General features: G+C 52.3%; 8 protein-coding genes across 8 annotated transcripts; 3 read left to right on the top strand and 5 right to left on the bottom strand.

Moving 5' to 3' along the window:
* Positions 1 to 833: 833 nt before the first annotated feature.
* Positions 834 to 6,089, top strand: GT037_009804 (uncharacterized protein; the record flags this gene model as incomplete). Its single annotated transcript, XM_038934851.1, has 2 exons — positions 834 to 5,036; positions 5,100 to 6,089. The coding sequence occupies 2 exons, from the start codon at positions 834 to 836 to the stop codon at positions 6,087 to 6,089; spliced, it is 5,193 nt and encodes a 1,730-aa protein (XP_038782652.1).
* A 281-nt stretch (positions 6,090 to 6,370) lies between these two features.
* Positions 6,371 to 7,458, bottom strand: GT037_009803 (uncharacterized protein; the record flags this gene model as incomplete). Its single annotated transcript, XM_038934850.1, has 3 exons — positions 6,371 to 6,748; positions 6,801 to 7,250; positions 7,303 to 7,458. 3 exons carry the CDS (start codon positions 7,456 to 7,458, stop codon positions 6,371 to 6,373), a joined length of 984 nt encoding a protein of 327 aa, XP_038782651.1.
* Positions 7,459 to 9,795: 2,337 nt separating this feature from the next.
* On the bottom strand, positions 9,796 to 11,170 carry GT037_009802 (uncharacterized protein; the record flags this gene model as incomplete). Its single annotated transcript, XM_038934849.1, has 2 exons — positions 9,796 to 10,232; positions 10,285 to 11,170. 2 exons carry the CDS (start codon positions 11,168 to 11,170, stop codon positions 9,796 to 9,798), a joined length of 1,323 nt encoding a protein of 440 aa, XP_038782650.1.
* Positions 11,171 to 12,196: 1,026 nt separating this feature from the next.
* Positions 12,197 to 12,355, top strand: GT037_009801 (uncharacterized protein; the record flags this gene model as incomplete). The annotated part of the gene is made up of 1 exon (XM_038934848.1): positions 12,197 to 12,355. One exon carries the CDS (start codon positions 12,197 to 12,199, stop codon positions 12,353 to 12,355), a length of 159 nt encoding a protein of 52 aa, XP_038782649.1.
* A 1,509-nt stretch (positions 12,356 to 13,864) lies between these two features.
* GT037_009800 (k(+) h(+) antiporter 1) lies at positions 13,865 to 18,882 on the bottom strand (the record flags this gene model as incomplete). The annotated part of the gene is made up of 8 exons (XM_038934847.1): positions 13,865 to 15,325; positions 15,375 to 15,937; positions 15,989 to 16,088; positions 16,135 to 16,551; positions 16,768 to 16,917; positions 17,334 to 17,511; positions 18,124 to 18,519; positions 18,614 to 18,882. 8 exons carry the CDS (start codon positions 18,880 to 18,882, stop codon positions 13,865 to 13,867), a joined length of 3,534 nt encoding a protein of 1,177 aa, XP_038782648.1.
* A 913-nt stretch (positions 18,883 to 19,795) lies between these two features.
* Positions 19,796 to 20,844, bottom strand: GT037_009799 (nicotinate phosphoribosyltransferase; the record flags this gene model as incomplete). Its single annotated transcript, XM_038934846.1, has 3 exons — positions 19,796 to 20,158; positions 20,208 to 20,665; positions 20,715 to 20,844. The coding sequence occupies 3 exons, from the start codon at positions 20,842 to 20,844 to the stop codon at positions 19,796 to 19,798; spliced, it is 951 nt and encodes a 316-aa protein (XP_038782647.1).
* A 683-nt stretch (positions 20,845 to 21,527) lies between these two features.
* Positions 21,528 to 23,102, bottom strand: GT037_009798 (nicotinate phosphoribosyltransferase; the record flags this gene model as incomplete). The annotated part of the gene is made up of 3 exons (XM_038934845.1): positions 21,528 to 21,763; positions 21,812 to 22,861; positions 22,910 to 23,102. 3 exons carry the CDS (start codon positions 23,100 to 23,102, stop codon positions 21,528 to 21,530), a joined length of 1,479 nt encoding a protein of 492 aa, XP_038782646.1.
* A 396-nt stretch (positions 23,103 to 23,498) lies between these two features.
* On the top strand, positions 23,499 to 24,533 carry GT037_009797 (uncharacterized protein; the record flags this gene model as incomplete). The annotated part of the gene is made up of 1 exon (XM_038934844.1): positions 23,499 to 24,533. The coding sequence occupies one exon, from the start codon at positions 23,499 to 23,501 to the stop codon at positions 24,531 to 24,533; it is 1,035 nt and encodes a 344-aa protein (XP_038782645.1).
* Positions 24,534 to 25,568: the final 1,035 nt, after the last annotated feature.

The raw sequence follows: 25,568 nt of genomic DNA, 5'->3' as shown, positions 1-25,568 counted from the left end.
AGAGACTAGCGCCTTGGCAATTCTCGGCCTTAACATCTGGTGGACATTGGCCCTTTGAGTAGATCAGTTTTACGTCTTCTCGTTATTGGCGGCGGAAAGCTCACTTTTTCTAGAGGGCGGAAGTCTCAAGCATGGGTACGATGGTACGGAGACAATCTGCGCATTGCTTGTTTCTGTAATTGGGCGCGACTGTGAGCCTCCCGCACAGCCGCCAGCTGCAGCGCCATCCACCGCTGTGCTTTCCTCACCAATTTTCTCTCTACTATCATTCTAGATATCACAAGTTGTAGTAACAGGCAATGTTCAAGCCAGATGTGAGATGTCGGTGGACCGCCTGGCTCCCAATACAGCCTCAATAAAGACCCCGCGCCTTCTCCAATAAACCAACACGACAATGCGCATCATGCGCTATTCTTGACAATCGATCGGCATTCTGTCAAATATTTTCTCCATTACGTACCCAAGCACCACAATGTTCACAGCTGTGTTACAGAGGTCACAGCCTTTGTAGTTGGCTTGCATTGTTCTGACTTCTGTGGCTCCAGCAATTGCACAGCCTCGTCGCAGATCGCTCTATCCAGTCTAATCAATCCAATCCCAAGCATCAATCGATGTTATCAGAAGCCGAGTATGTGGTGGCGCACGCGAGGCTGATTCGTGCTGGAGGTCGTGGGGCGGGGTTGCGAGGCAGGCGCGTAGATTGATACATCGAGCGTCAGCCTGGTCGAAGGCGACCTAAACCACGTCTTCGAGGTTGGTCCCTTCACCAACACAATCTCCTATATATTTCTTCTGCTCTCGACTTAGCTATCTGGCTCCATTGGATCGCAAGCATGCTGGACACCGTTCAATCCTCAGAACACCACCAAGACGACGAATTTCTCCCCAAGTCACCCCTCTTAGAAGCCCGAACTGCAAAGGCACCACAATCTACAACACCACCACGTCCAGCCAAGTTAGATCGAACTCTCAGCAAGCGCCGCACAATCATATCGCAACCAAACCCTCCAGCACTTAATACTCAGGTGTCTGCAGAGACATACCGACCTTCTAGCTCAAGGAGACGTGCGCCTCCACCGTTGTCGTTTCCAAAGAACTATGACCAGAAATACGCTAGGACGCCGTCATCTATACCCCCTTCCTTCAGTGGTCTAGAGAATCCCTTCGCAGCTTCATCTATGCTGTCGCCTTCAATATCGCACGATCCATGGGACTTGCGTAACTTCGACAGTGCGCTTCCGACCCATCGACTGCAGAATGATAGCCGTTTCGGTACAGCGAGGCCCCAAAGCTATGTTGATCCCTTCGCAACAGACTCTGACCAAGATCAACCTCCTAAAACCATGAAAAAATATGAAAAAATCTTACCTTCGACCGGCACAGAGACGAAACGGGATAGTTCGGTAAAGGACATGGAATACACACAGAATAGGGTTCGAAGAGTTCGAAATGAGTCCCCTAACGACCGTGCTGTAGCTAGAGAGGAGTCTCGCCGTTTTAAAGCAGAAAAACAGCGCTTGCTCGATACCACAGCTGAGCCTGAGGCCTTACCGAGGAGCCGCGACTCATTCCACAAACGGATCCACAAAGCAGCTGAGATATCCCCCACAAACCCACCAACTCCTACCAGTAGTGGAGCATATCTAGTTCAAACACGCCGCTCATCGGACAGTGGCAGCCGCCCTTCTACTCGGGATGGCCAACGACCTATCCACCCTGAGATTATCATTAGCTTTGGCTCCAAAAAAGACAAGACCAAAAAATACCCATCAATCTCTGTTTCGACCAAACCATTCCACCAGTCATCTATTGGTCCTAGAGAGTCCAATAAAGCAGCTGTTGATTCAGACTCCGAAGCAGCTGTTAGTCCAGACACGGAAGGATCTGAAACCTCGTACACTTTGCGAACGGGCTTTCCGGAAGTTTCTATGTCTACATTGGCTTCCAGCTCTAAAACTTCCAAGGAAGCAGATATCAAGGCGACTGAACCTAAAGCCTCGTACAGTCTGCTTGATTCGGACAGTCATAATCCTATACACCAGGGCCATCATACAACGTACGGGACGTCGCTTGAAATTCCTTCTCAACGCAACCAAGCCGACCAAAGCCGTTCCTTGGGGTTTGATATAGCACACCTCACGAACGAAGTTGAAGCTAAAATTGAGAATTCCAGAGGAGGAACAAGCAAAAAGGAAGCTTGTAGCGAACAACCTGCAGTTCAGGACGCCGAGACTGCAATGAGAATTCCTAGAGCACGATCCGAAGTACCGCCACCCCTGCCTCCTCCACGTCATATCGACACCAGTGGAAGCGACCCTGGTTGGCAATGGGGTAACACAAACAGCCCAAGGGACACCGGCTTTGGCGGAAATCGGCTCGCGACAGTTAGACCTGGTTGGCAGTGGAACGGTGGAGCCACAGGCAGCTATCCGCGGGAGCCTTCGGTCGAAACATTTAGCCCTGCCCGCTTACCTTCCATCATGGAAAACACACAGACTGCGGCTGAAGAAGTTCATAATGAGCCTCCCGAAAGACACGTTGCGCCTATTAAAAGTATCCTTCGCAAAGCTACCGAAAAGTTCCCTGAGGACCCTGCACTCGTCCGCGAGGGAGTTGCACCACACAAGGACGCCTTAAAGGGCAAGGACATTCCTATCGGAGCCCGATGGACAAGGATTGATCGCCGCCTAGTTAACCCTGAGGCTTTAGAGGAAGCTAAGGAGCGTTTCGAAGAGCGCATAGATTGCGTGATGGTTCTGCGTGTCTTGACTAGGGAGGAGATACAGAAGCTGGCCAACCGTACGAAAGCAATCCGGGAGCGCCGCGAGGCCACCGATGAAGCTCGTGAGCCGGAATCCATCGCTATGAATGCTGATGACAATGACGAACTGGGAGCAGATAAGACTTACACAGCACCTCGATCTGCGATAGAGCCTTTCTCTATTGACCCTTCATTCGGAGATTTACATCATAGTTACGGGGATTTTCATGGGCTTCCGGAAGTTCCCGGTGAACTTCTGCAGGACTCGCATCTACCACAAATTAACCACACGTGCGATAAGCTCCATGAAGAGGGAGTTAACAGCACTCATGCGGAAGGCAGTGCGTCTACACCGTATACTCAAGAAGCCGGTGTTCAGGAGGTCCTAGTCGGGGGCGCCGTTATATTTGGCGGAGGAGAGAAGAAAGAATTATCTAGAGAGAAGAGAGACCGTGAGAAGGGAGAGGAAGAACGTTCAGCGAAGGAAGCTGCTGAACAAGCAGAGAGGGAGCGTCCTAAGCGTAAGGAAGAAGAGGGACGCTTAGAACAGGAACGCATTCAGCGTGAAGAAGAGGAAAGTATTGCGGCAGAAGGAGCTGAGCGTGCTGCTAAAGAACCTGAAGCAGCACGTACGGCCGCAGAAGAGGAAGAAGCTGAGGCAAGTTCTGGATGGGGCAGCTTAGGGTCTGGTTTCTACAAGAGGAAGAAGGGAAAGAATTGGATAAAGACGAAGACGCCTAAGCGAGAGGCTGAAGAAAAGAAGGGGCATGAAGAGAAGGAGCAACTGGAAGGTGAAGCTAGAGAAGCTGCTAAAGCCGCTGGATCCGCCGAGGCTCAGGACCTCAATCATATATTCAAACAGACAGTAGGTACGATTCTTGAGGATCAGAACTTCACACAGGCACTCGAAGCACCTTCTGACCCAGAGGACTTCACACCAGGAGACGATTTGCCATGGGGTCCGGAGGATACAACGACTATCTTCAATCGGATGCGATCCGAGATCTCAAGGGAAGATGTTATACGCCTAGAAGATGAGGAAGCCGAGTTCAAGAAGATGGAGGAAGAGGAAGCTGCCGCCGCCGCCGAAGCCGAGAAGAGCAAGAAAGATGACCTCTGGGACGATTGGGCTTGGTTTGGTCCGATGAAGCCCTGGAAGAAAAAGGGCAAGAAAGGTGCACAGGAAGAAGTTCCGCCTCCTCTACCACCTTCGCCTGAACCCGAAGTCGAGCCCGAGACTCCAGGCGTTGATGCAAGAGGGATACGAGATGAAAGAACTACAAGGAATGTGCTTGAAGAGTTTGAAAAAACTCGGCCTTTTCCTACTCACCCCGTCGAAAGCTGGCTGAAGACGACACTTGTGAATGAAAGTACTTTTGAGAACTCTGAGTGGGACTACAACGACAGCGCGTCAGGGCCACCTTCTTACGCAGCATCGGTTGCTTCGATCTTTTCGGTGGCGTCTCTAGCATCATCGGCATCCGACATATCAAAAGGTAGCGGCTATTCTAAAGTCCAAATTGCGACAGCTACGAAGGTTTTACTCTCTATCTTCTACGAAGACGAGGCACTGTCATCGCTGTATAAACGCGCTATAGAAGCCCAGAACATCGGACCCGAAAGGCTTGAAAGGAACCTACGCCGACTATTTCGAGCATACGCAGGCCTCTTAGAAGGTGAAGCGACAGAGAGACTAGAGCATCTAGCATCCCGGCTTGTGCGCGCAAAATCGGCTTCTCTAGCAAAATCTGTCATCGAGAAATTGCAAATCGTCCATGCAAGTATGGAGTTGTCTCGCAGCGAACGCAACAACGAAAGTTCTGACGAGGAGGAGGATGGCGCTGATTCAAATCCGGTCAATGAAGACGCTTTCGAGGATTTGGTGACCTTTCGACAGTTCTTAGTTGAGAGCGAAGCATTCAAAACCTTTCACAATCAATTACAAGCATTCGTAATACCTAACCTGGCACCAGCGGATCGAACTGAAACGGTGACAAAGGAGGCGTTGGGCTGCGACGACGAAGGTATTGTCAAGCATGACGTCCTGGGGCCGCCGGCTCAGTCAAAGACGATATCGACCTGGCACGAATGGTTCAGAGATGTCAGTCAAGCCTTGAGCATGTCTTGCAGCGAAGTACTTGCATTCTTTCTTATTGCTACCGGTTTTCATCTGAATCTGGATATTTTGCTCTCTACTAGAGACCATCTGTTAGTGAACATGGGGCTCCTTGAGCCAGCATTGGACCAAAACAAGACTCGCCTACGTTGGCGATGTGTAAGTTTTTCCCGTCCAGAATGAATATTTACGACACAAGGTGAATTGCTAAACTCTGCTTAGAGATGTGGTGACTCCATATACAGCGACATAATGGAGCTTCGCGAAGGCGGTATAGCTGAGCTAGTAGACCGCATGCAGCGTTCTTCTGGCGTCAAAGTACACGCAGCACCGCACAATCGCCAATCTGGAAATCAGCAATACATTGTCCCGCGTCCTGATCGATGGCTTCGAAACGCAATCACCAAAGTAGGGACGGCATTCGGAGGATCTTCGAAGTCGTCGCCATCATGTCTACCACAGCACAACTCGCCATACGCAACAACCTCTTGCTCAACTTCTACTAACCCGTCTATCACAAAGAAAATACTTCATCTCTCAATGTGCATGCATCGCACTCGACGACGCAAGATTGTGAAGCAAGACCGTGTCGACGAAATCACTACGGATCAGACACTGTTGCGCTTCCTCCAGCGACAGTACGCCACTCACCGCGGCCGCTTCCTCAACATCGCGCGGCTCAAAACTGTGCAAAGAATCGTCTTCGTCAAGTTCCGGCTCCCAATGGGCGGCAGTGTAGATGTACAGCACCACTTATACTGCATTGCCGACCCTGCGAACTGGAAATACTGCGAATGCACTCCACCTCCTAATAAGGTCGGTGTGGAGTACGAGTACTCCCCAAGTCCACCCAAAACCCATCCTCCTATTCCACCAGAGTACCTGGCGAGTCTATTCACATGCGCCGCCGATGTCCATGAGGAGGACGATTGGATTCTTAATCAACTACCAAAACGTACCTGTGGCGTTCTCCAGGGGCAGAAGGGACAGCCAGCGGAAGGATGGGGTATTTACTTCTTGGAGGGCTGGGATCGTGAGATCATCTCTTTACTTATCCTGTTCATCTTTTTCCTAGCAAGCTTACTCTTCGGCGTTCTGTGGTGGAAGTTCCAATTTGATCTACAAGGCGGGTTTGGTGTCTCTGCGTACATGATGGCTGTCTGTACGGTTGTCATTTCTGTTGTTGTAACGCGGTTGGAGAATAAGGGATAAAGGGTAGCTGCAAGCCATTGGAAATATTGTACGAAGAACGTGGGTTTGAATGATTGATGTTGATTCATATCGATATGTGCAAAGCTATCCAAACGCCCTCAAGCCACAGGGGGGCCGTATCCATAACGATGCTATAAAAAGAAACGCCATTGGGGTATATATAGTACCCAGATAAATTCCCGCAAAGATGGTCGTACATGTCATTAAAGAACTCGCGCGTTCTTACTTCCACGGTACGTTCCAAAACGTCTCAAATCCACGTAGTGCCTTTGTCCTCAGACTTAGACGCGCGACCTAAATGGCTCATAAGCCGTTGGCTGTCCCATCTTGGGCGGGTCCTGCTGGCTCTTGGGCCAGCTTGACATCTGGTGCCCGCTCTGGCCAAATGCCGGGCTGGCAACCCTCTCGTATGTGTAAGGGGTCTTCTCGACGACCATCTTCTTATGGCCGCTCTTTCCACTGCAGCAGCACACGCTGATGAGCCAGAAGAAGCCGGAGCCAATGGAGAAGGCGACGGCGAGCCAGAGGACGGAGAGCATCTGGCTGCCCATGGAGGAACCGATGTTGTAGGGTTCGAGGACGGTCTTGAAGACACCGGTGATGGTACCGTAGATTGCTGTTGCAGTTGCGGCGGCGAGGATGGCGAAGATGGTTTGTGCCTGTGTGGTGTTAGAGTGGTATTGGCTAGGAGGAAAGAGAGGAAAGACTCACAGTAGAGATGACAGTGGTAACAAGGCTGCCCCACCTTGAGAAGATGGCAAAGAAGCCCACTACAAACTCCACAGCGGTAAGAACCAGAGTGATAACAAAAGCCCAGTTCATCCAGCCAGCAGCCTTCTTGTATGCGTTCATGCCACTATCATATTTGTCGCCAAGAACTTCCTGGATGTTGGTGTTGTTCATCTGCCAGATAGCCAGGGGATCGAAGTGGAACTGAAACTTGCGCGCAGAGCAGTAAGTGATTTTTTCTTCGCCAGACTCGGCATCCTTGTCGCCCTCGCAGTAGGAGAAGAGGCCGACCTGGTAGAAGTCCTTGAGTTCTTTCGAGGAGAGCTTGCCGTTCAGAGCGGCGAGGAACTCTTTTGCGGCGTCTGGTGTGATGCCTTCGGGGATCTTGTCGGCGATGGTGTCAGGGTCGGCTGTAATGTTTCCAGTATTCGCCTGTACCGTGTATGTTAGATAAGTAGGCTTGTAGGGTTGTGGTGAGGCATACCTTGAAGAAGTATAAATCGCGCCCCAAGGCTGTTGCTGGTGCTTTATTGCCCGACCATGGCGTTTGACCTAGCATGACAATGACGAAGCATATTAAAGATGCGAGGGTAAGGCACATAGGCGTGAGGATACACGCGAAGCGCCCGACTTTGCCCATATTTGCGGTTGTTGTTGTTGTTGGTGTTGTTGTGGTGGTGGTGGTGGTGGTGGTGAGAGTGGGTGTTGTGGTAAGCCAAGCAAGGCTGACTGATGTCACTCAGGAAGCAGCGTCAATTGGCAGACGGGAAGTAGCGATCGTGGATCCGCGGTCGTGGTTGGGTCGCCCGTGGATATGAGTCGGTGAATCAAGCTATACGTCAAACGACAGAACGATAAATGTATGATAATGTGCGGGTCGCCACGAGCTTTTGTACAAACTGCAAACTGCCTCAAACACGGCAGCTGAAATGCGCAAGGCAATGTGCCCAGGCGAAGGGGGCTGAGCGGCCACACAGTTGGGGGTCTGAAGGTCTGTGCGCGGCGGGATCCAAGTGGCGGATCCTGGGTTAGCCTTCACCAGCCTCAGCGGGCTTGCGACGGTTGTGGATTTTGATGAGCTAAGACACTAAGAGTGCTGACTGACACAACTATGCTGTGTAGGATAAGGGCGTGTGTGCTGTTGGCATGCGCAGAAGCACTGCCGACCAGTGTGCGCGTTGCTGGGCCTGAGTGCGGTGGTATATCGGTCTTGAGGACATGCAGTGCCATCTGAGTACTACTTTCACAATCACCATAGTAACGTGTTTACTCGCGATCTTTCATCATCTCGTTCTTGTCTCACCCATCTCCAAGATTGACCCAAGCATATACACAATTATTCACAGTACGAACCCTCATATAGGCGTTTCAGCCCTCAAGGATACCGTCAGCCCGGCGCAACCCCACCCGACACGTCTCCAGCCTAGACTGCTCCCAAGGCAGTGGTGTCTGGTAATTGTGCGAGGTACTGCCGTCGTTCTTCCGCGCTTTGCGCTAAGGCTCTTGAATCAGTGCATCCACGTTCGAGCAGGCAAAACTTTTCAGAGTTGAGGCACAGTTGCAGAGCCTCATGGTTCCTCGTCAGCAAACTCAAGTTTTGCTTGGCGAAAGGCGGCCTGACTGTCATCACATATCAAAGGACGGGTTATTTTTAGACTCTTGTGCGCAGCAGCGCCTACTAACTTGTTTAGGAAAGAGCTGGAGAAACGAACGGCCCGCCTGACGATGCTGATCTCACCTGCGTAGCCAATTCATAATACCGTTCATCCTCATGTGCGAACAGAATGATACAGATGAAACTGGTTATCATTGTATATGACGTTTGCTTTACCTGCATCATGATTTCTTCATCTTGTTTGACGGACGTTTGAAAAGGGCATGTTTCAACGTTGATGGGTGGACCCTGGAGATCTCTTTCCCGTGTTCCTGACCAGGTGCAGGAAGCAAACGTGATCGAGAGAAGCTCGCTATAATATTCCAACGTGATTTTCATAGGCTTTACAAGGCGCATCCTCTATCTCTTGCTTCAAAGACTCGAAGCACCTTGTTTCATAGTCATCGAGCGTTGTCGTGTGCTGGTAGTGTATCGACTGCGGTTGCCGCGTCTGCACTAAGCCCAGCCTGCGTACTCTTAACGCGCGTCCCCGCAAATCTTTCACCTACCGACTTTGATCAGCTTTCACCCTAGTCGGGCAATCACGCAACTTGTTGAGGTGGAAAATGGGTGGAAACAGTGCATGTGGTTTGCAGAAACATCGCCAATCTTGGCTCTGGATTTCTATCTTGCATCCTATTGCACTAAACCATGCAGCAAGCCCTGTATCTTGGGCGCCATGGACGCGCGTCAACCCCTCTTACACACCACCACAACAGTCTCTATGCCACGGATCCCCACACCGCCCGTGTACAGCACATCCTTCTCTGAAAGTGCCAGCAGTATTGCGACGGATGACTGAAACGTGAAACTTCATACGTCGTGCGTACAAAGTGCCAAAATGCTCGTAAACATACAGAAAAGACATAGGAGATATCGCAAATCGTAAACCAAAATGGCAAAATGGTATAAACAGTGCCGCAAACCCCCGCGTGCACACAAACAAGTCGAAGTGAAGAATGCAGTGAAGCAACGAAAATCGGTCGCCAAAGTGACGCCAAAGTAATAGGAAAAGCCTCTGATGAGGTAGGTGCAGACATTAGAGTTTATCGCATATGTCTCTTGGATGTTGCGCCTGGAACGCCGGCGCAAATGAATCGAAATGACGATGAATCCCAGGCTCTATGTTTGTACAGGCGGGAGTGTCGTCCGCGTAACGAATGTCGCGGGGCCATGACGGATGGGTATCTCGGCTTCTATCGAACTCTACATGCTCGAGAGCTAGGTGCAGTGCACTGTCGCTAGACTCGGCTGACATTGTAGGCATGGCGCGATGGAATGATACCGTGTGTGATGAATGAAAGGTGGAGGTCGCCGATGAGTTCAGCGCGGATGCTGGTTTCGGGGGTCTTGCTGGTTCTGTTGCTGTCCACCCTCGCCGCGTGCTCGTATCCATTGAGCGTTGCCGCTCATACGACCCTCCAATGCCTTTTGGGCATCTGGATCTAGGCGGCGAGTGACCTGGGCATTGATGATGTCCTCGGGCCTGAGTTTGCTGACGGCGTGTGCAATTGATGAAATGACGCTAGCACGGAGCTCTTTGGCTTCGCGGATGTCCTCACCTTGCAGGCGGAACTTGTCCTGCTTGGACATGTTGGCGCGTCGTGTTGCTCGGATCTCGTCCATAATGTGGAGAAGAACTGCCTCCGGTGCGCGGTTGCGCTCGGCAGCGTGCTTAGCATCGCGGACGTATCGGCGAGTGACGTCCATGGCGCCGTCAGCCGAGAAGGCGATGCAGTATGAGAGCTTCTTGCCCCAGCCTGAAAACTCTGTTAGTAGATGGAGGAGATGGATATGCAGGAAGTAACGTACCATCAGTGTATAACCGAGGCTTGTCCCATGCCTCTTCACAGGCGTCGACGTGGACCCATCGCTTGCGGTGCACAGAGTAGACTTCAGTCCAGACGTGGTCCTCTGCGTTCCACACCCAGCGTACTCTTGACCCGACAGCGCGGCAGAGCATGCTGAAGCAATTGGCCCACTCGCCGCATCGACCTTTGCGGGTTTGCAAAAGGACGAATGCGTCGTTGTATCGTGGGAAGCGCTCGTAGTTCTTGCAACCCTCGTGCGAGCATTGGTAAGCCTCGACCTGGTTGGCACCGCGGGCTTGTTCGTCAGGGAGTGGTGGTGTGATGCCAACGGCAACGGTTGGTGAGTAGCATCGCGAGCACGGCGGGTTGTTGACCCAAGAGAAGAAGGATCGCTTGAACCATCGGAGGAGTGCGCGGACGACGCAGTCTTGGTAGCCCCAGGCAGCCTTCTTTCCCATGCTCTCGCCCTCGGCCTGCAGTATTTGGCTCTCCTCTTCGGCCTCGTTGTAGATCTGCTCGAGCGGGATGACGCGAAGGGCCTCGTCGAGTAGTCCGGGGTTCTCCCATCGTACGGGCATGTTGGAGAGCGAATGCAGCATGTTCTTGAAGCGGAGCGATCGCGCATCACGGGGCGCCTCAGGGACAAGCGGGATGTTCTTGATGGAAGCGTACGCCGGCGGGGCAGACTGCGATGGCGGCGGCTGGGGGGTTCCGAAATCCCTGGGTGCTGGCGATGAGGAGCGTGACTGCGATGATCGTGATGTGAGTTCGTTCATGCGCTTTGTGCTGAGGACGTGACGAAACTGCTCCGTCATCTCGGCAGCCAGCCTGTCAGTGTCGACATGTTGTTGTTGGTGAGCGCGGTGGGCGCTGTTGTTGTATTCCATCGTGGGCAGGTGCGAGCTGCAGTCGCGATGTCGTTGTGCGCGGTGATGGGTGTTCAGGTGTTGGTGTCGGGGTGACGGGGCGTCGTGGGTGTATAGCGTGGTCGACAGGCTGCGGATTGGCAGTGCACAGCCCGATGATGGCAGCGGCGCAGCAACGAGATAGCCACAGGCAGATATTCTGGGAACTCTGCTGGTCGTGGGCGCGAAGAGAGGTCGAAGGTCTCTTTCTCTCGTTGCAGGCGGCTATGCAGCGCTGGAAGACACGGTTTTGGTCGTCGATAGGTGGTGGAGTCGTAGGTTGGACAGGTGCGGACGAGGGTAATTGATTGAGGGATGGGGCAAGACGACGACGACTCGCGCTTACCCAATTCAGCCGGGTTGACGCGGCCCTGTCGCGGCTTCCACATGTCTAGAACTCCACAACGCCCACCACCCGCCCAAAAGCCCTGCGACCACGCAACAGCAGTCAGATCAGCGTAGCATTCCCTCTGGTAGTCATCCGCCTGCCCACCCAGACGTTACCTCCGCTGTCGCTCTCCGCGTGTACACTTGGACTGCCTCCTGCACCGCATTGCTTCTGCCATCGTCTGCCATTGTGCTCGAATCCACTCTGCACTCCCCCAGCGCAGGGGCAGGCGACGCTTCGCTAAGCGTGGCAGATTCGCACTACAGCTTGCGCAATCTTCAGTGAACCACTTTACCCTCTAGAATCGCTTGGCTTGGCATCAGCGTCGCAATCACCACTCGTTCCCATCGTCAACTGTTTCGCGCGTCGTGCCAAGAAGACTTTGCCAGTCTCGAAGCTACTCAAGCTTTGCTAGTTGAAGTTTGCGTACAGCTTCAACTACACGTACACGCGCTTACCATGGGCTACGACGAACTACTCCTCCTTTGCTGCTGCTGATGATTTTGCCCTCACGTCGCCATGACGCGCCTGCCCACATTACGTTATGGCTGTGCCAATGAGCTTCCTTCGCGCTTCGCTGCACAGCGCTACTCCCTACCGTGTACATTTCCAATAGTTCAATGGGTACATTCATCTCGCGAGCGTCTCGCGAATTTCTCTCCAACTGCACGCGAACGCGAGTGTTCTGCCTCCAATCTCCCCTGTCCCTCGTTGCTTCCTCTTGCGGTTACCTTTGCGGCGCGTCTTGGTGGACTAGTGGAGACGTGGATCTTCGCTAGCCACGCGTCCGTCTACACCGAGACTCCACCGTCACACTGACCACGACCGTTTGACTATCAAATTTGCAACAATTGGTGGACAATTGTCAACAACGCCACCATGCTGTCGTTTAGCATCGTGAAGTTCTGATGCTTTTTTCCAAGTATTTGCATTCAAATCTGATGGTTAGCCACCTCTTCGACTCCCTGTGAGGCGCAGGCGCGGCACGGAGCTTCTCGGTGGCGTATCTCTCGGGGATCGTCTGCAAGTCATAACCCGATTACGACGAGTGCGACAGAGGATTGCCTGCCTCATCATTGGGTTCCGTACATGCATAAGATCTTCCAGAACTAACTGTTCCATCTTCCCGCAATCCTACTCATGCGCAGGGCTGAGCCGTTGCCGCCTCAGGTCATACAAGTCTGTTCGCACGCCGGTGGGTAAAGAGAAGACACATCCACCATCTGCATCTGCAGACAAAGCACGTTACCACTAGCATGCGAGTGTAGTACAAATACCCACGTCTACGCGTCCACACCCAGACGCACTCTCAACACCACCTTTCATTGGTCATTTTCTGGCATCCACGAAATTCGCACTGCAGAAAACTGATAACGACGTCGACCCACACCTGCTTTTTCCTTCGATAACCTTCTAGCTACCCGTCACCGCTTCTTCATTATTCAGTCCGCGATGGTCCGCTGATGGAGCTCACGGAAGTATCTTCATCCTCACCTCCACATTCCGTCTTTATCATGACCCATCGAGCAACGACCTGCACACACGTGGATGAATTTTGGACAAGAGATAAACGTCACAGTGGACATGGAGTGGATGTGTACTCGAATCTTGCCCACAAGGATCATCCAGTGACGTTGTCAGTTGCTCATCAAACTTTCCATGTTAATCAATGATGAATCACTGGGTTGCGACTCGGGTCTCAGAAAAGACCGCAGCACGACCGGGGAAGGTGACGTGGACCGTGGTTTGGATACACCCCCCACGTACGCAAGTAGCATCGAGTACGTGTACTACGGCAAGTGCACAGGGTACGTGTACCTCAAGGACGACGCCTTACGCCCGGAGGCCGCACGCACGGAAGTCTGCATACGTATGCAGTCAGGCCTCGTGACGGCCTCCCAGGTTAGTCGACGTTGGGACTCTGGGTATAAAGTCTACTGATGGACAACATGACTTTGTATGCGGAGCCGCAGAATAGTGACGATCTTAAAGTGACAACATGATCTTCAGTGAAAATCCATCAGAGAAGGAAGCAGCCGATGAACGAGCTCAAGCCACTGCCAAAGAAGAGAGGGGAAACGTCATGAACGACGACTCCTTGTCGCTGATCACAGACAATGTGCCACTTGTGGAGATTGAGTTTCAGTCTAGGATTACGCAACCATGAAGCAGCCTTCCATTTCAAGCTAAGAGGTATCCCAATACTACATCCGTAACAAACTCCATCCTAAATGGTCATGATATCGTGTCCCGTACCCAAGCACCGTTAACACCCAGTTACAATGCCATCACAATCCTGCCTTTACAACCAAGACACTAGCCCCCAGTTTCCCTTCCCAAACCTTCTCAGCAAGCACACCTAGCGTACCTGCCGCACTCGAACTACTCCTTATCTCGTCCACAGCGTTCTCCCTCTCCAACACACTGTTCCTCGCTACATTCCTGCCCAACACGATGAGATCACCTGCGTTTCTCGGCGACTGACCAACCTCGATACTCGCTCGGGCGATAGCATCAGCGACTGGTGCAGTGGATGGCACAGTCTCGAAGATAACGCGGTTCGCTAGGTCGACGGGAAGCGAGGCGCGCAGGGAAGCGAAGAAGGCTGCGTCCTGGTCGCGGGACGTGGTTGTGGTCGTAGTCGTTACGGCTTCTCCATCCTTTCCTAGCACCGTTGAAGAGATTGGCGAAGATGCAGAAGCACCAATGATGGACTCTGGAACATCGAAGTACACAACTGTAGCAGTAACCTGCGGATTCTCTGCCAACTGCAGAACCAATCTCAACGCTGTCTTATCGTCGTTGCCGCCAAAGAAGGGGAAGAAGATGTGGTGGCTTCGATCCGCAATGGGCGCTGTAACCGCCTTGTCTCTAGCGCTCGACAGACTGACACTACTGTATGTTCTGGTAAGCTTCAATCGCTGCTTCTGCTCCTTGTTCTTGCTGCCTCCAAAGTTCTTGTTGATGAGTACTGCGACGGGTATGCTGGCTTGTTCGAGCGTCTCATGCACAAACGAGTTGTAACCTGATGCGGCGAGCTTGTTCTTCGTTCCCTTGTCTTCAATGATGGCTTGTTCGGACATACCGCCTGTCTCACTCCAGGGAAGAACAAGGAAGTTAGAGTCTGAAGCACGTGTGGCGAGGGTTTCGGCAAAAGAGGATTCCGGCACGACGAGCACTTCACCGCTGACGGCTAGATTGTGGAGACGACCGAAAGTGCGGAAGGTGTTTACGACAGGGTCATAGGCTGTGTATGATTCTATTTCCGAGACCTGCATGACGGAGGAGCCACGGTCGGTGAGGTTGAGTAGACGGAGACCGTAGGCTTCTACTGGTCTTGATGGTGCGGTTTCGACTAGTGATGTCTCGCCTGTCTCTTTTCCAGTACTGCTAATGTCCTTGGAAGGGTGTGTCTTGGCCGCTGGCTTGTCTGCGTTTCCACCAAAGAGGGAGGTGAAGGCTAGGAGGTTAGGCATACTGTCTAGACGGAGGTAGACGGTCATCCGCTGGATCTTCTCAGCAGCCATCTTCTCGTAGTTCACACCGTCGACACCATCTTCGGAACCATCAAGAGGCTTGCCGGTGTCCCAATCAATCTCGCCGCGACGCCACGCCTCGACCTTCTTCTGGTACCACGGGGGATAGAAGTACATGGTCAAGGGAGACGACGCAAAGGTAGTGACAAGGGCCATGACAACGAAGATGGTGAAGGTTCGAGTGCTGAGAATCTTGGCATTCAACCCGATGTTCTGTGACTGTTAATGCTGGCTCCATGCTTCGAAGAGAGTGTTTGCTTACCAAGACGATCAGCTCTACCAATCCCTTACAACTCATCAGTGATCCTACAGCGAAACATTCTCGCCAAAGCATCTTGCTTCCACGAGCCGCGAGTGTAGCACTGAGGAACTTGGAGAAAAACGCTACAGCGCAGACGCCAATGACGTAGGCCCAAACAATACCAGAGTCCAGGAGGCCAATGTTAGTGTTCAGTCCTGAGAGGGTAAAGTAGAGCGGCAGGAAGAGGGCGCCGATTAGATCCTCAATCTTCTCAGCAACTTTGATGGCAAAACCACCTTCGTGCGGACAGATCAAACCAGCCATGAACGCACCGAAGATAGGATGGACACCAATGATACCGGTGAAGAAAGCGGATCCCAGAGCGATGAGCAGAGTGAGACTGATGATGCCTTGGCTGGGACCGTCTTGAAGTGCGCGCTGACGACGCAGGATGTAGACGAATGCTGGTCGAACGGCGTACACAAGGAACAGCATGTACCCAAAACATGTGAGCAGCACCCACAGTGCCGACAGACCCGAGCCAGCGTTGACAAGAGCTACGCAAAGAGCGAGTAGAATCCATCCTGTACACGTTAGTCCGGGGGTTGTTTGGATTTCTATCGTGTGCAACTCACCAACAACGTCGTTACCAACACCAGCTGAGAGAACGATAACACCAACTGGAGTCATGAGCAGCTTGAGTTCCGTTAAGATACGGCAAAGCACAGGAAAGGCCTATCGAATTAGCGAATGGAGCCTCGTCTCGTCTTCGAATACTCACAGTAATCGCCATAGCCACACCGATAAACAACATAAAGATGGCAAAGTCAATCTGAACCGTATCCGGCTCATCCTTGAACTCATTGTAAAGTCCCACGGCAATAGCGCATCCAAGTCCAAACGGAATAGCCATACTCGCCAAGCCAACATTGAGCGCTGGTCTCCAGTTGCTTAGTAAAAATCGTAGGTCTACTTCCAGTCCAATGATGAACAGAAACAATGTGAGACCGAGATTGGCAACCAGGTTTAAGTTGGTCATGGACTCGGTTGGGAAGATGGAGGTTTGGAAGCCGGGGATCCGGCCCATAACGGAGGGACCCAGAATGATGCCGCCGATGATTTCGGATATCACACGAGGTTGACGGATTTTCGAGAGGGGCCAGTTGAGTGCGCGGCAGAAGATGATAATAATGCCCGCCTATCATGTACATCATGGTTAGTTTTTTTTTCTTTTTTTGTGATTTCAGGAGGAAACGAAAATTAAATTCGACATATACTGTACTCTTTCGCACGCAGAACCAGGGCTATGGAACTGAAGTTGCGCAGAGAGTAGACGTTGGTAGCACTAGACTGGTGAAGCGTCCCACAGGCTGAGCTTCTGAAGCGATGCACAACATAGTAAACCACAACATACCTGAACAATGAACAGAATAATCGGATGATTCTTGTCGAAATGCACTGGATTGACGCCCTCGAGGATACCGGCTTGCGGCGGAGCCTTGATGGGCGCCGTGGGCGCCGCACTTGCCGACGCTGCTACAGACGACATGGCGAACGCGTGGGTCTGTGGTAATACTAAGGGTAGAGAAGAAGGTCGGGTCCCCCACAAAAGCTTCCCCAGAGTACGAACGTGCAAACGTGAAAGAAAGCGAACCCCAGGCTGCTCTTAACCGTGGCAGAAACAAACATGCGCAAGGGTCCCAGCGCCATCTTAACGCTCCGAATCCTAGGTCGCAAAGGGTAGCGAGCGTCAGCCCAGGGTCTAGGCGTGTCTTCGCATCGTCTCTTGGTTTCGACGTTGTTCGCGCGGTGGGCGGGCATGCAGGCAGCGGGCGGCGGAAGCTAGCAAGAATGCACTTGGGAAATGTGCCGCTATGATTGCGTGCTGGGCTGTGGAAGCTGCCATGTGATTGCCAAAGTGGCCCTCGTGCAGTCGTCGTACGGACGCTGCTGCATGGCACGCATGGCTTCACCGCTCACCTGGTCGTCTACATTGGTGAAAGCAAGTGTGGCGCGGTGCTCGTGGGCTTGGTTCCGCTTGTTCGCCAAGTGGGAGTCGTAAGCCAACCCAATAGGGATCAGGCGATACCTGATCGGCAGGGTATCGCGCCGCAAGCCAGCTGCGATGCTCAGAGCAAGAAACTGCCACACCAAGATCCTGCGCCAAGGTGAACAGCCGGTCCTTTTGGTGGTTTCTGGTGGAGTTGAGGTGCTCAGATGACATGAGCTGAGGGAATTTGATGATGAGGATCCGCTGGTCCACACCGGATTGCGGAGGCGGGAGTCACCAGGCCCTTGTGTCACCATGACCTTGTTGGTGGCATTATCGCGCATGGACAGGAAGGTTCTAGGAAGCTGCAAAGCGTATGCGAAGTAAACGAGCAAGCATGTGCTGGACTAATCTCGTCACATTGATGCTATCTGAAGACTGATAACAACTTCCAGAGCTTTCACTTTTGCAACAAGTACCGCGTCTACATGCAAGAGGATGCGGGTGGTCGTATTCTTTATTCTACGAGTCTTAGCTACTCTGCTAGCCCTGGCGTTCAATACCAAGAGGCTCGTCTCTTCTTAGTTGCACCTCCACTATACGTCATATATACTCGCAGGGTTCTGGCTTACTTTACGAGTATGTGTTCAGCACAAAACTGATACTTATAGATTCAACATTGCTATCAGGTGTTACATATGTACAATTCAGAAGATACGCGTTCCCCTCGTAACCGTCTAGCATCCAATCCTGCTGCTACTAACAACGATATCATCGTACCACATAGTGTTAGTATCACCGCCATAGCTTTCCCATCCAAAGTACGCTCCCGTAATCTTCGGCTTAACACTGCTCCTCGTCCACTGCCCCGCATTCGCATTCGTCGCTCCATTGCCCACAGTCAAAGCCGGCACCGTTACGTTGTTCAACCACGTCGCCACACTTCCGTCAGTACCCAAATGGTACTCAAAGCACGTCCAAGCATTCGTTGGCAGCGCCTTGGACGTCGCAATACCCTGTGGGGACAGATCCGGCAAAGTAGCGTCGTCGGTTTCGCGATTGTACATGAGGATCTTGGATTGTCCTCCGATGCGGAGGTGTTTATTTGTGCCTTGAGCCGAGTCGGGCATGGTGATGAAGGTTACGTGGGAGTCGGTCAGAGCTTTTGCGGCTTTGCTGTAGGGTGTTAATAGGAGGTCTTGATGACTTCTCTTGTTCAATGGAAACAATGCGTCGGATGAGGAGGGGAAAGGACGAGGTGAGTACATACACATATGTTCGCACGTAAACATCGCCAGAAGGAATCTTCGTTGTGCCAACGAAGATGTGGCCACAGAATCCACCTGCTCCATCGACACGAATACTGTTCTTGCCCGTGTGGGCTGTCGAGCTATCTAGGGTGACTTTGCCTCCTTGATTACAGTCTGTTGCGTACACAGGCCATGCGGTTTGATCCCAGCCATTCTCGAAGCCTTCAGTAACTTGGGCGATGGTTGGTGCCGCAAGGGCCAAGGCGAAAAGAGCTGTTTGACGAAGCATCGTTGTCGTTGTTCTGGTGCAGAATGAGATGATGGTATGCTAGACAGGGACAAATTGCTATGCCTTTATACCCTCATCTCCATCATCCTCGCAGCCCAAGCTTTTCCTTCCGTAGCATAACAGGCATAGTGGCATGCTTGTTCCGTGCTTGTTTCCAGAATATATGAAAATGGCGTTCTAGTGGTTAAAATGTCGGTAAATCGTGCATCTTACCCCAGGTTATTTTTCGGCTTCCATATGCGTGTGCCATTTAGATTAACTTTGAAATTTAGCGCGGTACATGTTAATATTGCCAACGTCACCTGAGAGCACGTTTCTCGCCGCCCTTTCCCACAGGGTTTGATTGTGCGTATGGAAAGGTAGATTGCGCCGGACCTGGACTTGGGGTGGTGGAGATGATGAGCAATGGCACATCAAAAACCTCCTCACAGTAAGTATCAGCACTTCATGCTCAAGGTTTCAATCCTCTTCCATTTCAATAGCTCGTGAGCTTGACTCTATAAAAAGACATTTGTGTACAAGCAAACGCGCAAAGCAATTCGGCCAGCGCTGGGAATCGAACACGCCGTGAAAGCGCCTCCACAAAACAAAACAAAGAGACCAATTTTCCTAGACCAAGGGAAGAAATAACAGACAAGCGAGATGCGGGTAGAGGGGTATGCATATCCACCAAGAGAGGCAGGCGTATTACATATGAGTACGGGACCAGCCTTTCAAAAAAGACTAAAAGGGAGAATGAGACGGTGGATGTGGTGATGTTGATGTTGATGTGAGACGGCGGCTGTGGTGCCATGTCCCACGGCAATCGACATTCTCACGTGCCTTGAGACGTGAGATGTAGTGAGTACCGAGTCAGGGACGCGACATGTTAATGCAGTACGAATCCTCCTGGCAGCTACTTCCTGTCAGCCTCTTACGCAACAGTATTCGCAGCCGCCTTATTAACCTGTGTGACAACCACAGCAATGACGACCACAATAATGATGATAAGCAGGATAACGAGGAGGCACCACCACTTCTTGCGGTTGCGGCTACGCGCCTTGACGATAGCACCATCAATTTCGACGTTGGCAGCCTGGACGTTGTCGTGGATTTCCTCGCCCTTTTGCTCGATGTTGGCAACGAGCGGTTCTTGCTCCTGGACGATCTGGTCAAGGTCTTGGAACAGTTGGGCGAGTTCGACCATTTGACGTTCTATGTTCTGGATGGCCTCGTGGCGCTCTTTTACGTTGCGGAGGGTAGATGAGGCTTGGCCGCGGCGGTCTGAGTTAAGGAGCTGGAAAAAGATTAGTATGTGACATGGTCAACAGTTGGAGGTTTCTTACAGCCTGCTGGAAGATGGGCGCATCGGGGTCCGCTACTGCGTCTCGGACCTCTTGTTCGGTTGCGTCTGGGCGCACAATGCGGTATTGGCGCTCGGCAGCAGCTTGCGAATCCCTTCGGAAATCCGATTCGAGTGACTGGTACTTGTTGATAGTCGCCTTGAGTCTGCGGTCGACCTTGCCGACTTGTGGAGCATTCCTTGGGTGACCAGAGTCGGGCTTGGACTTAATTGCTTTTACGCGTGTCACGAGGCCACGGTACCCCGTCATAATCTGGGAGCTGAGGTTGTTGATTTCGCCCGAGGGCATATCTGGCCGCGCCAGCGACTGCTTGAACACTCGGTCGAGGTTACTGAGCTGGGCATCGAGGTCGTCGAGGGCGCGGTCAACTTCGCGGCATTCGTCGAGGATGGCATTGGGGTTCGCGCTTGCGCCACCGTAGGGTTGCATCTCTACATCGCCTGTATTGTGTTAGACACATGTCGAGGGTGCAGCGCATCTTAAACGTACCATAGCCGCCGCCCTGGTTGTAGTTGTTGTAGCCAGCCGGGCTCGGGTCGCGCGAGTCGTAGGGGTTGCCGCCATATGATCCTATCTGGCCGTAGCCTTTGTTTCCAAACTGTTCGTCGGCAGCAGCCATGGTCAGCAAGTGTAAATGTCGAGAGTAGTCGGGTTTGTGTTGTAGAGGTGTTGTGTCAATTGAGTAGTCTGACGGAGAAGGGACTTACGCTCATTCTGAAACAGACCCCGTGTGGTATGAGTGGACGTGAAGGCTCCTGAGACAACCGACTGCAAACGCGTAAAGCACACTAGAGTAGCGGTTGGCTCGTGACTAGGGCAGAGGTGAATTGATGTCAAACGCGCTTGAGCTCGAATCAATGCTGGACAAAGGCTGTCGAGGCAAGATAAATGTGTTTCAGCTTGGAGAGTGTTTCCTGGGGCTGAGTGTGAGAGTGGAGCGCGCAGATGCAGGAGGCGCCTGCACTAGGCCCACTCGGGATGGTAAGCAGCGGCGCGTCGTTGGCCCGCAGCGGCGAAGGTGCCCTAACATCACTCTAATTTTGGCACCGTGCAGACACTTTGGCGTCTGGAAGGAACATGTTGGTAAATCATCTACTGACGCCGCTGCTTTCGCCTCCCATCTCGTAAAGAGACCGCGAACCCGCGAATCAAAACGCTGACCGGCTGCTTACCCAGCCTCGCGGTCTTTGCAAGAAACGTCTGCGCTAGACTCAGCCTTGCAGACCGCATCACAGCTTATGAACGCCTCCGCTTGTTGGTCGCGTCTCCGTCTTCAGAGCATACTACTGAATGCAAAGCGCACTACTTGGTGGCTGGCTGTCCTGCACTACCCCACCGCGTCTTCTCGTCACCGCCAGCCCACGACTTCTCTTGGTAGCCTAATCGCTGCTTGACTTGGTCTACCGTTGCCTTGTCTCCGGTATTCTTGCCGATATTGTCGCTGATCTTGACAGCGTGACGCCCCGCAGCGGAAGCGATCTTGATGACAATGTTGAGGGGTACAGACTTGTTACCAGTGGACTTCTCCACAAAATCATCTGTCATTGTCAGCTTTGTTCCGGTCACACATGCGCCACAGTACTTACTTGTTAGGAACGTTCCAACGCCAAAGGTAGGCTGGAAACCCGCCGCTTCTGCTGCAGCCTTGTACTTGAAGCAGAGTTCCAGGTTCAAAGAGTCGGAGAATACAATCGTCTTCTTATCCTTGATGCCTTGTTCGTCGTAGAAGTCGCGCATCATCTTGATGAAATCTAATGGGTCCCCAGAATCCTGTCGTACACCAGCAAACACGTCGGCATAAGTCTGTTGCGATCCCGCATTTGCGTCGTACGGTGCCTGAATAGGCGGCTTGGTTGAGGACATTGTCTCTACAGCGTCGTTGTTAGTGGTATCTCCAGCTGAAGCCAGCGTTGTGCCGCCTCCTGGGATAGCGGTAGTAACAAGCGGAATCTGCTTCTTGAAAGCCCTGAGGAAGGTAGGTGTGCCGAACGTGTCTGTAAGTGCAATGCTCAGGACGCCTACGCCAAATGTCGCTGTCCAGTATTCCAGGGCAATTTCGTTTGCGCTCTCGTAGTTGTTCGTAATGGCAGCCACGCCCATGAACCACTCGTGCGCAACAGTGCCGACAGGGACAAGGCCATGTTTCATGGCGAAGTGGACGTTACTTGTCCCCGAGAGTGTGCCTTTCCATCCTGCCTTGTTACCCTCATCAGCCGCCCTGCGTAAGCCCTGCAGCACCAGATCCTGGGTGTGGTAGTCGCGACGTCTTCGCGAGCCAAATTCAGAAAAGATGCAGCCTCCTTCCAGCAGACCCCGCCCCTTTTGGTATGCCTTCTCGACTTGGCCCTCATGGCTCCAGTCGGTCTCGACAAACTTGAAGTATGCCTCACTGACAAGCGCCAGTAATGGAATCTCGTAGAGGATTGTGTCTAGCCAGAGGCCCTCGGTATGGATGTGGAAATCGCCCACATCGCTATCTGAACCAGTGTCATTCGCGCATTGGAAAGACAGCTTGAGCTGCTGGGAAGGCTTCAGGCGGAAGGTGGAGAGGAAATGGAGGTATTGCGCGTTTAGGTAGGGGCAAGTATTCTTGAGGAAGTTGAGTTCTTCCTCAGACACGGCTACGTTCTCGAGCTCTGACAGGGTTAGCAGCTATCGTGTGTATGGATAGAAAGCGAGCATACTATCTACTTGGGCTTGCAACCACCTGAAGGCTGTGCGATTGAGCTTCTTGTCGGGTGTGCGGTTGGTGAAGCCGTAGGTGACTGAGACATCGGGGAAGAACTTCAGTATGCAACATTGCATAGTCAGCTTGTAGAGATCGGTATCTAAAAGAGAAAAGATGCCCTCGGGCAGGCCTTGTGCTTGGTGGGCCATGATTGCGTGTTGATTGCTGCGCGTTGGAAATTCAGCTTCAGGGCTGCACTTGCAATCGCGGTTGATAGAGGGGTGGTGGGGCAGGCGCGAAGGTTATAAAGGCGCGTAGTGTGGGTCGCGCGTAACCGTGGATGAGATGTCGAGGCTCTGTGTACTGGCAAGGTAGCAAGAGAATTACCAATGCCTCATGACAAAGTACATTCACCCAGACACGACTTGTTCCGAACCCGGGACCAGTGACGGCATGCGGCGCGTGAAGTCATTGATGGTTAGCGCCAAATCCCTTCAGCCCTACAGCTTGACCCTGTAAGCGCATGAAGCCTGGACTCGTTCCGCTCTATATCAGCCTCCAGGGTCCACGCCGCCCTCGCTCCTTACCCTCGACAGCCACAAGAGATGCTCGTAGCCGTCTCTATACTTGCCCTGTCACTGTCATTCCTGGTCTACCAGCGCCCGCCCTCGACATGGCTCGCCTTCCTTACTCGCCTCACACAGTCTGCCGCGCCCTCGATACCTGAGAAGTCGCAGCATAGCGAGACAGAGCACAACCCCCCGGCTGCACACCAACGCATTGAGCTGCACACCCCGACGACACAGGACGACGTCGAGACTACTCCAAAAGCTGCTCCCGCATCCGACCAAGATGCGCCCGCCGTACCCACCTTCACGCTCAACGAGCATGAGAGCTCCGACGAAGACGAAGACGAAGAAGACAACCTGCCACCGCCTTCCTTCCCGGCCATGAACTCGGCACAGAGGGCCTCGAAGCCCTCTTCGCTATCCACCATGCCCCCACCGTCCGCTATGCCTCCACCCGGCAAGCCAAACCTCATGGCCCCGCCACAAAAACCCACAACCTCCCTCATGCCACCCCCAAAAGTCGCAGCTTCAAACCTCCGTGCCCTTCCCAACACCTCCTTGCAGTCGATGCGCGTACCCACAACCGGCCCTCTTCCGAACCGCGGCCCACTACCGAATCGCGGTCCACCAACTTCGAACGGCAGCCTGGGGCTTCCACCCACTGCAGGCCCCACGCTCAAGACACCAAATGCCAGAGGCAAGGTCCTCCTGTCGCCAGGTCACTCTCCACTGGACTGGGCTTATCTGCAAAAGTCAGGCAAGAACTTGTCGGGCGTCGACTCCATGATACGCGTTACGCCTGCTATGCTCAAAGAGAAGAATGGACGCAAGGGCAAACCGGCTTGGTCAAGTTACCAGGGCAAGGTATACAACATCTCACCCTATCTGCCCTTTCACCCTGGTGGAGAGGGTGAACTGAGACGAGCAGCGGGCAAAGACGGGACCAAGCTGTTCATGGAAGTTCACCCGTGGGTGAATTGGGAGAATATGTTGGGTGAATGTATGGTAGGCATCATGGTTAGTGAGGAGCAAGCGCCGAGTGATGCTGGCGGTCTCGAGGATATGGATTGAGTTATTACGGGTGGGTGGAGAAGTGGTAAGAAAATGGTGGACAAACAGAATCCGGGATTTTGATTGAGGTATGATACCCTATAGACCGAAGCATTGGACTGCGTCGATACGAATCCATCAGTTCATTTCACGCTCACCGAATGCCTCTGTGTTTGCCACAAAAATGCACTTCATCACCAAGTCTACGTGAGACTCAGCTCACCAGTAGGCCTGGTTGCTTGCCTCAAACTCATACACAAATGACATGTTGATATCTCCATGGTAGGTCGAGAACTAACCAGGAACCATACGTGGTGAATCCGAGGATGATAGCCAACATACCGTCTTGGAAACCCTTCCTCCTTCGAAGCCCAAGAAGAATAGGTAGGAATGTTGAGTTCCGAGGCAAAGAGTAAGCAAAGTTTGCCTTGATGGACAGAATGTCCTCAAAGACATGGTATCCGATCTTAGAAGAAATAGCGGTATGCTACGAAGCAGGTGCGACATACTGTGACTTGACTTAAGGGTAGAGATGACAATCCAACGAATCCCATTAAGTGGCATAGAACAACAAAATGGATAAAAACAACCAATTATCATACCGTATGGCTTCCTCTTTCTTATCACCTTTACCACCCTAGCTATTGACGCTAAAGAAACAGCAGACGACTCCCTTTTCACCAATACAAAACTTCCCGTCTTTCCCATGATCCTTTACATCCTAGTGGTTGAAGTCGGGCACCTAACACGGACACACTGCTTGGAGCTGTACAGTAAAATAGTGTTTTGTCTATCGCGTTCTATAGGCTTTGTTACTTCAAACGTCAGATGCAAGTTCGCACTAACAGTATTTTATCCGCAACTATATATTTTCTGGGTAGTATCACAGGGATCTGTCCGTCCAAGTCTCAATGCTGGGAGTGCGTATGATTTATTCAGAAAGCTGCTCATTCAAAGAAGACAAAGTCTAGGACCTGGTATAGTGTCCACCATGAAATACCGTTGATGATACAAACGTGTATATCATTCACCGTGGGGACATTTCGTATTCAAAAC

This window comes from Alternaria burnsii (genome assembly GCF_013036055.1).
Source record: "Alternaria burnsii strain CBS107.38 chromosome Unknown 725, whole genome shotgun sequence".
NCBI classification, from domain to species: Eukaryota; Fungi; Ascomycota; class Dothideomycetes; order Pleosporales; family Pleosporaceae; genus Alternaria; species Alternaria burnsii.
Note: the sequence above shows the minus strand (reverse complement) of the source record. Positions and strands in the feature narration are given on the sequence as shown.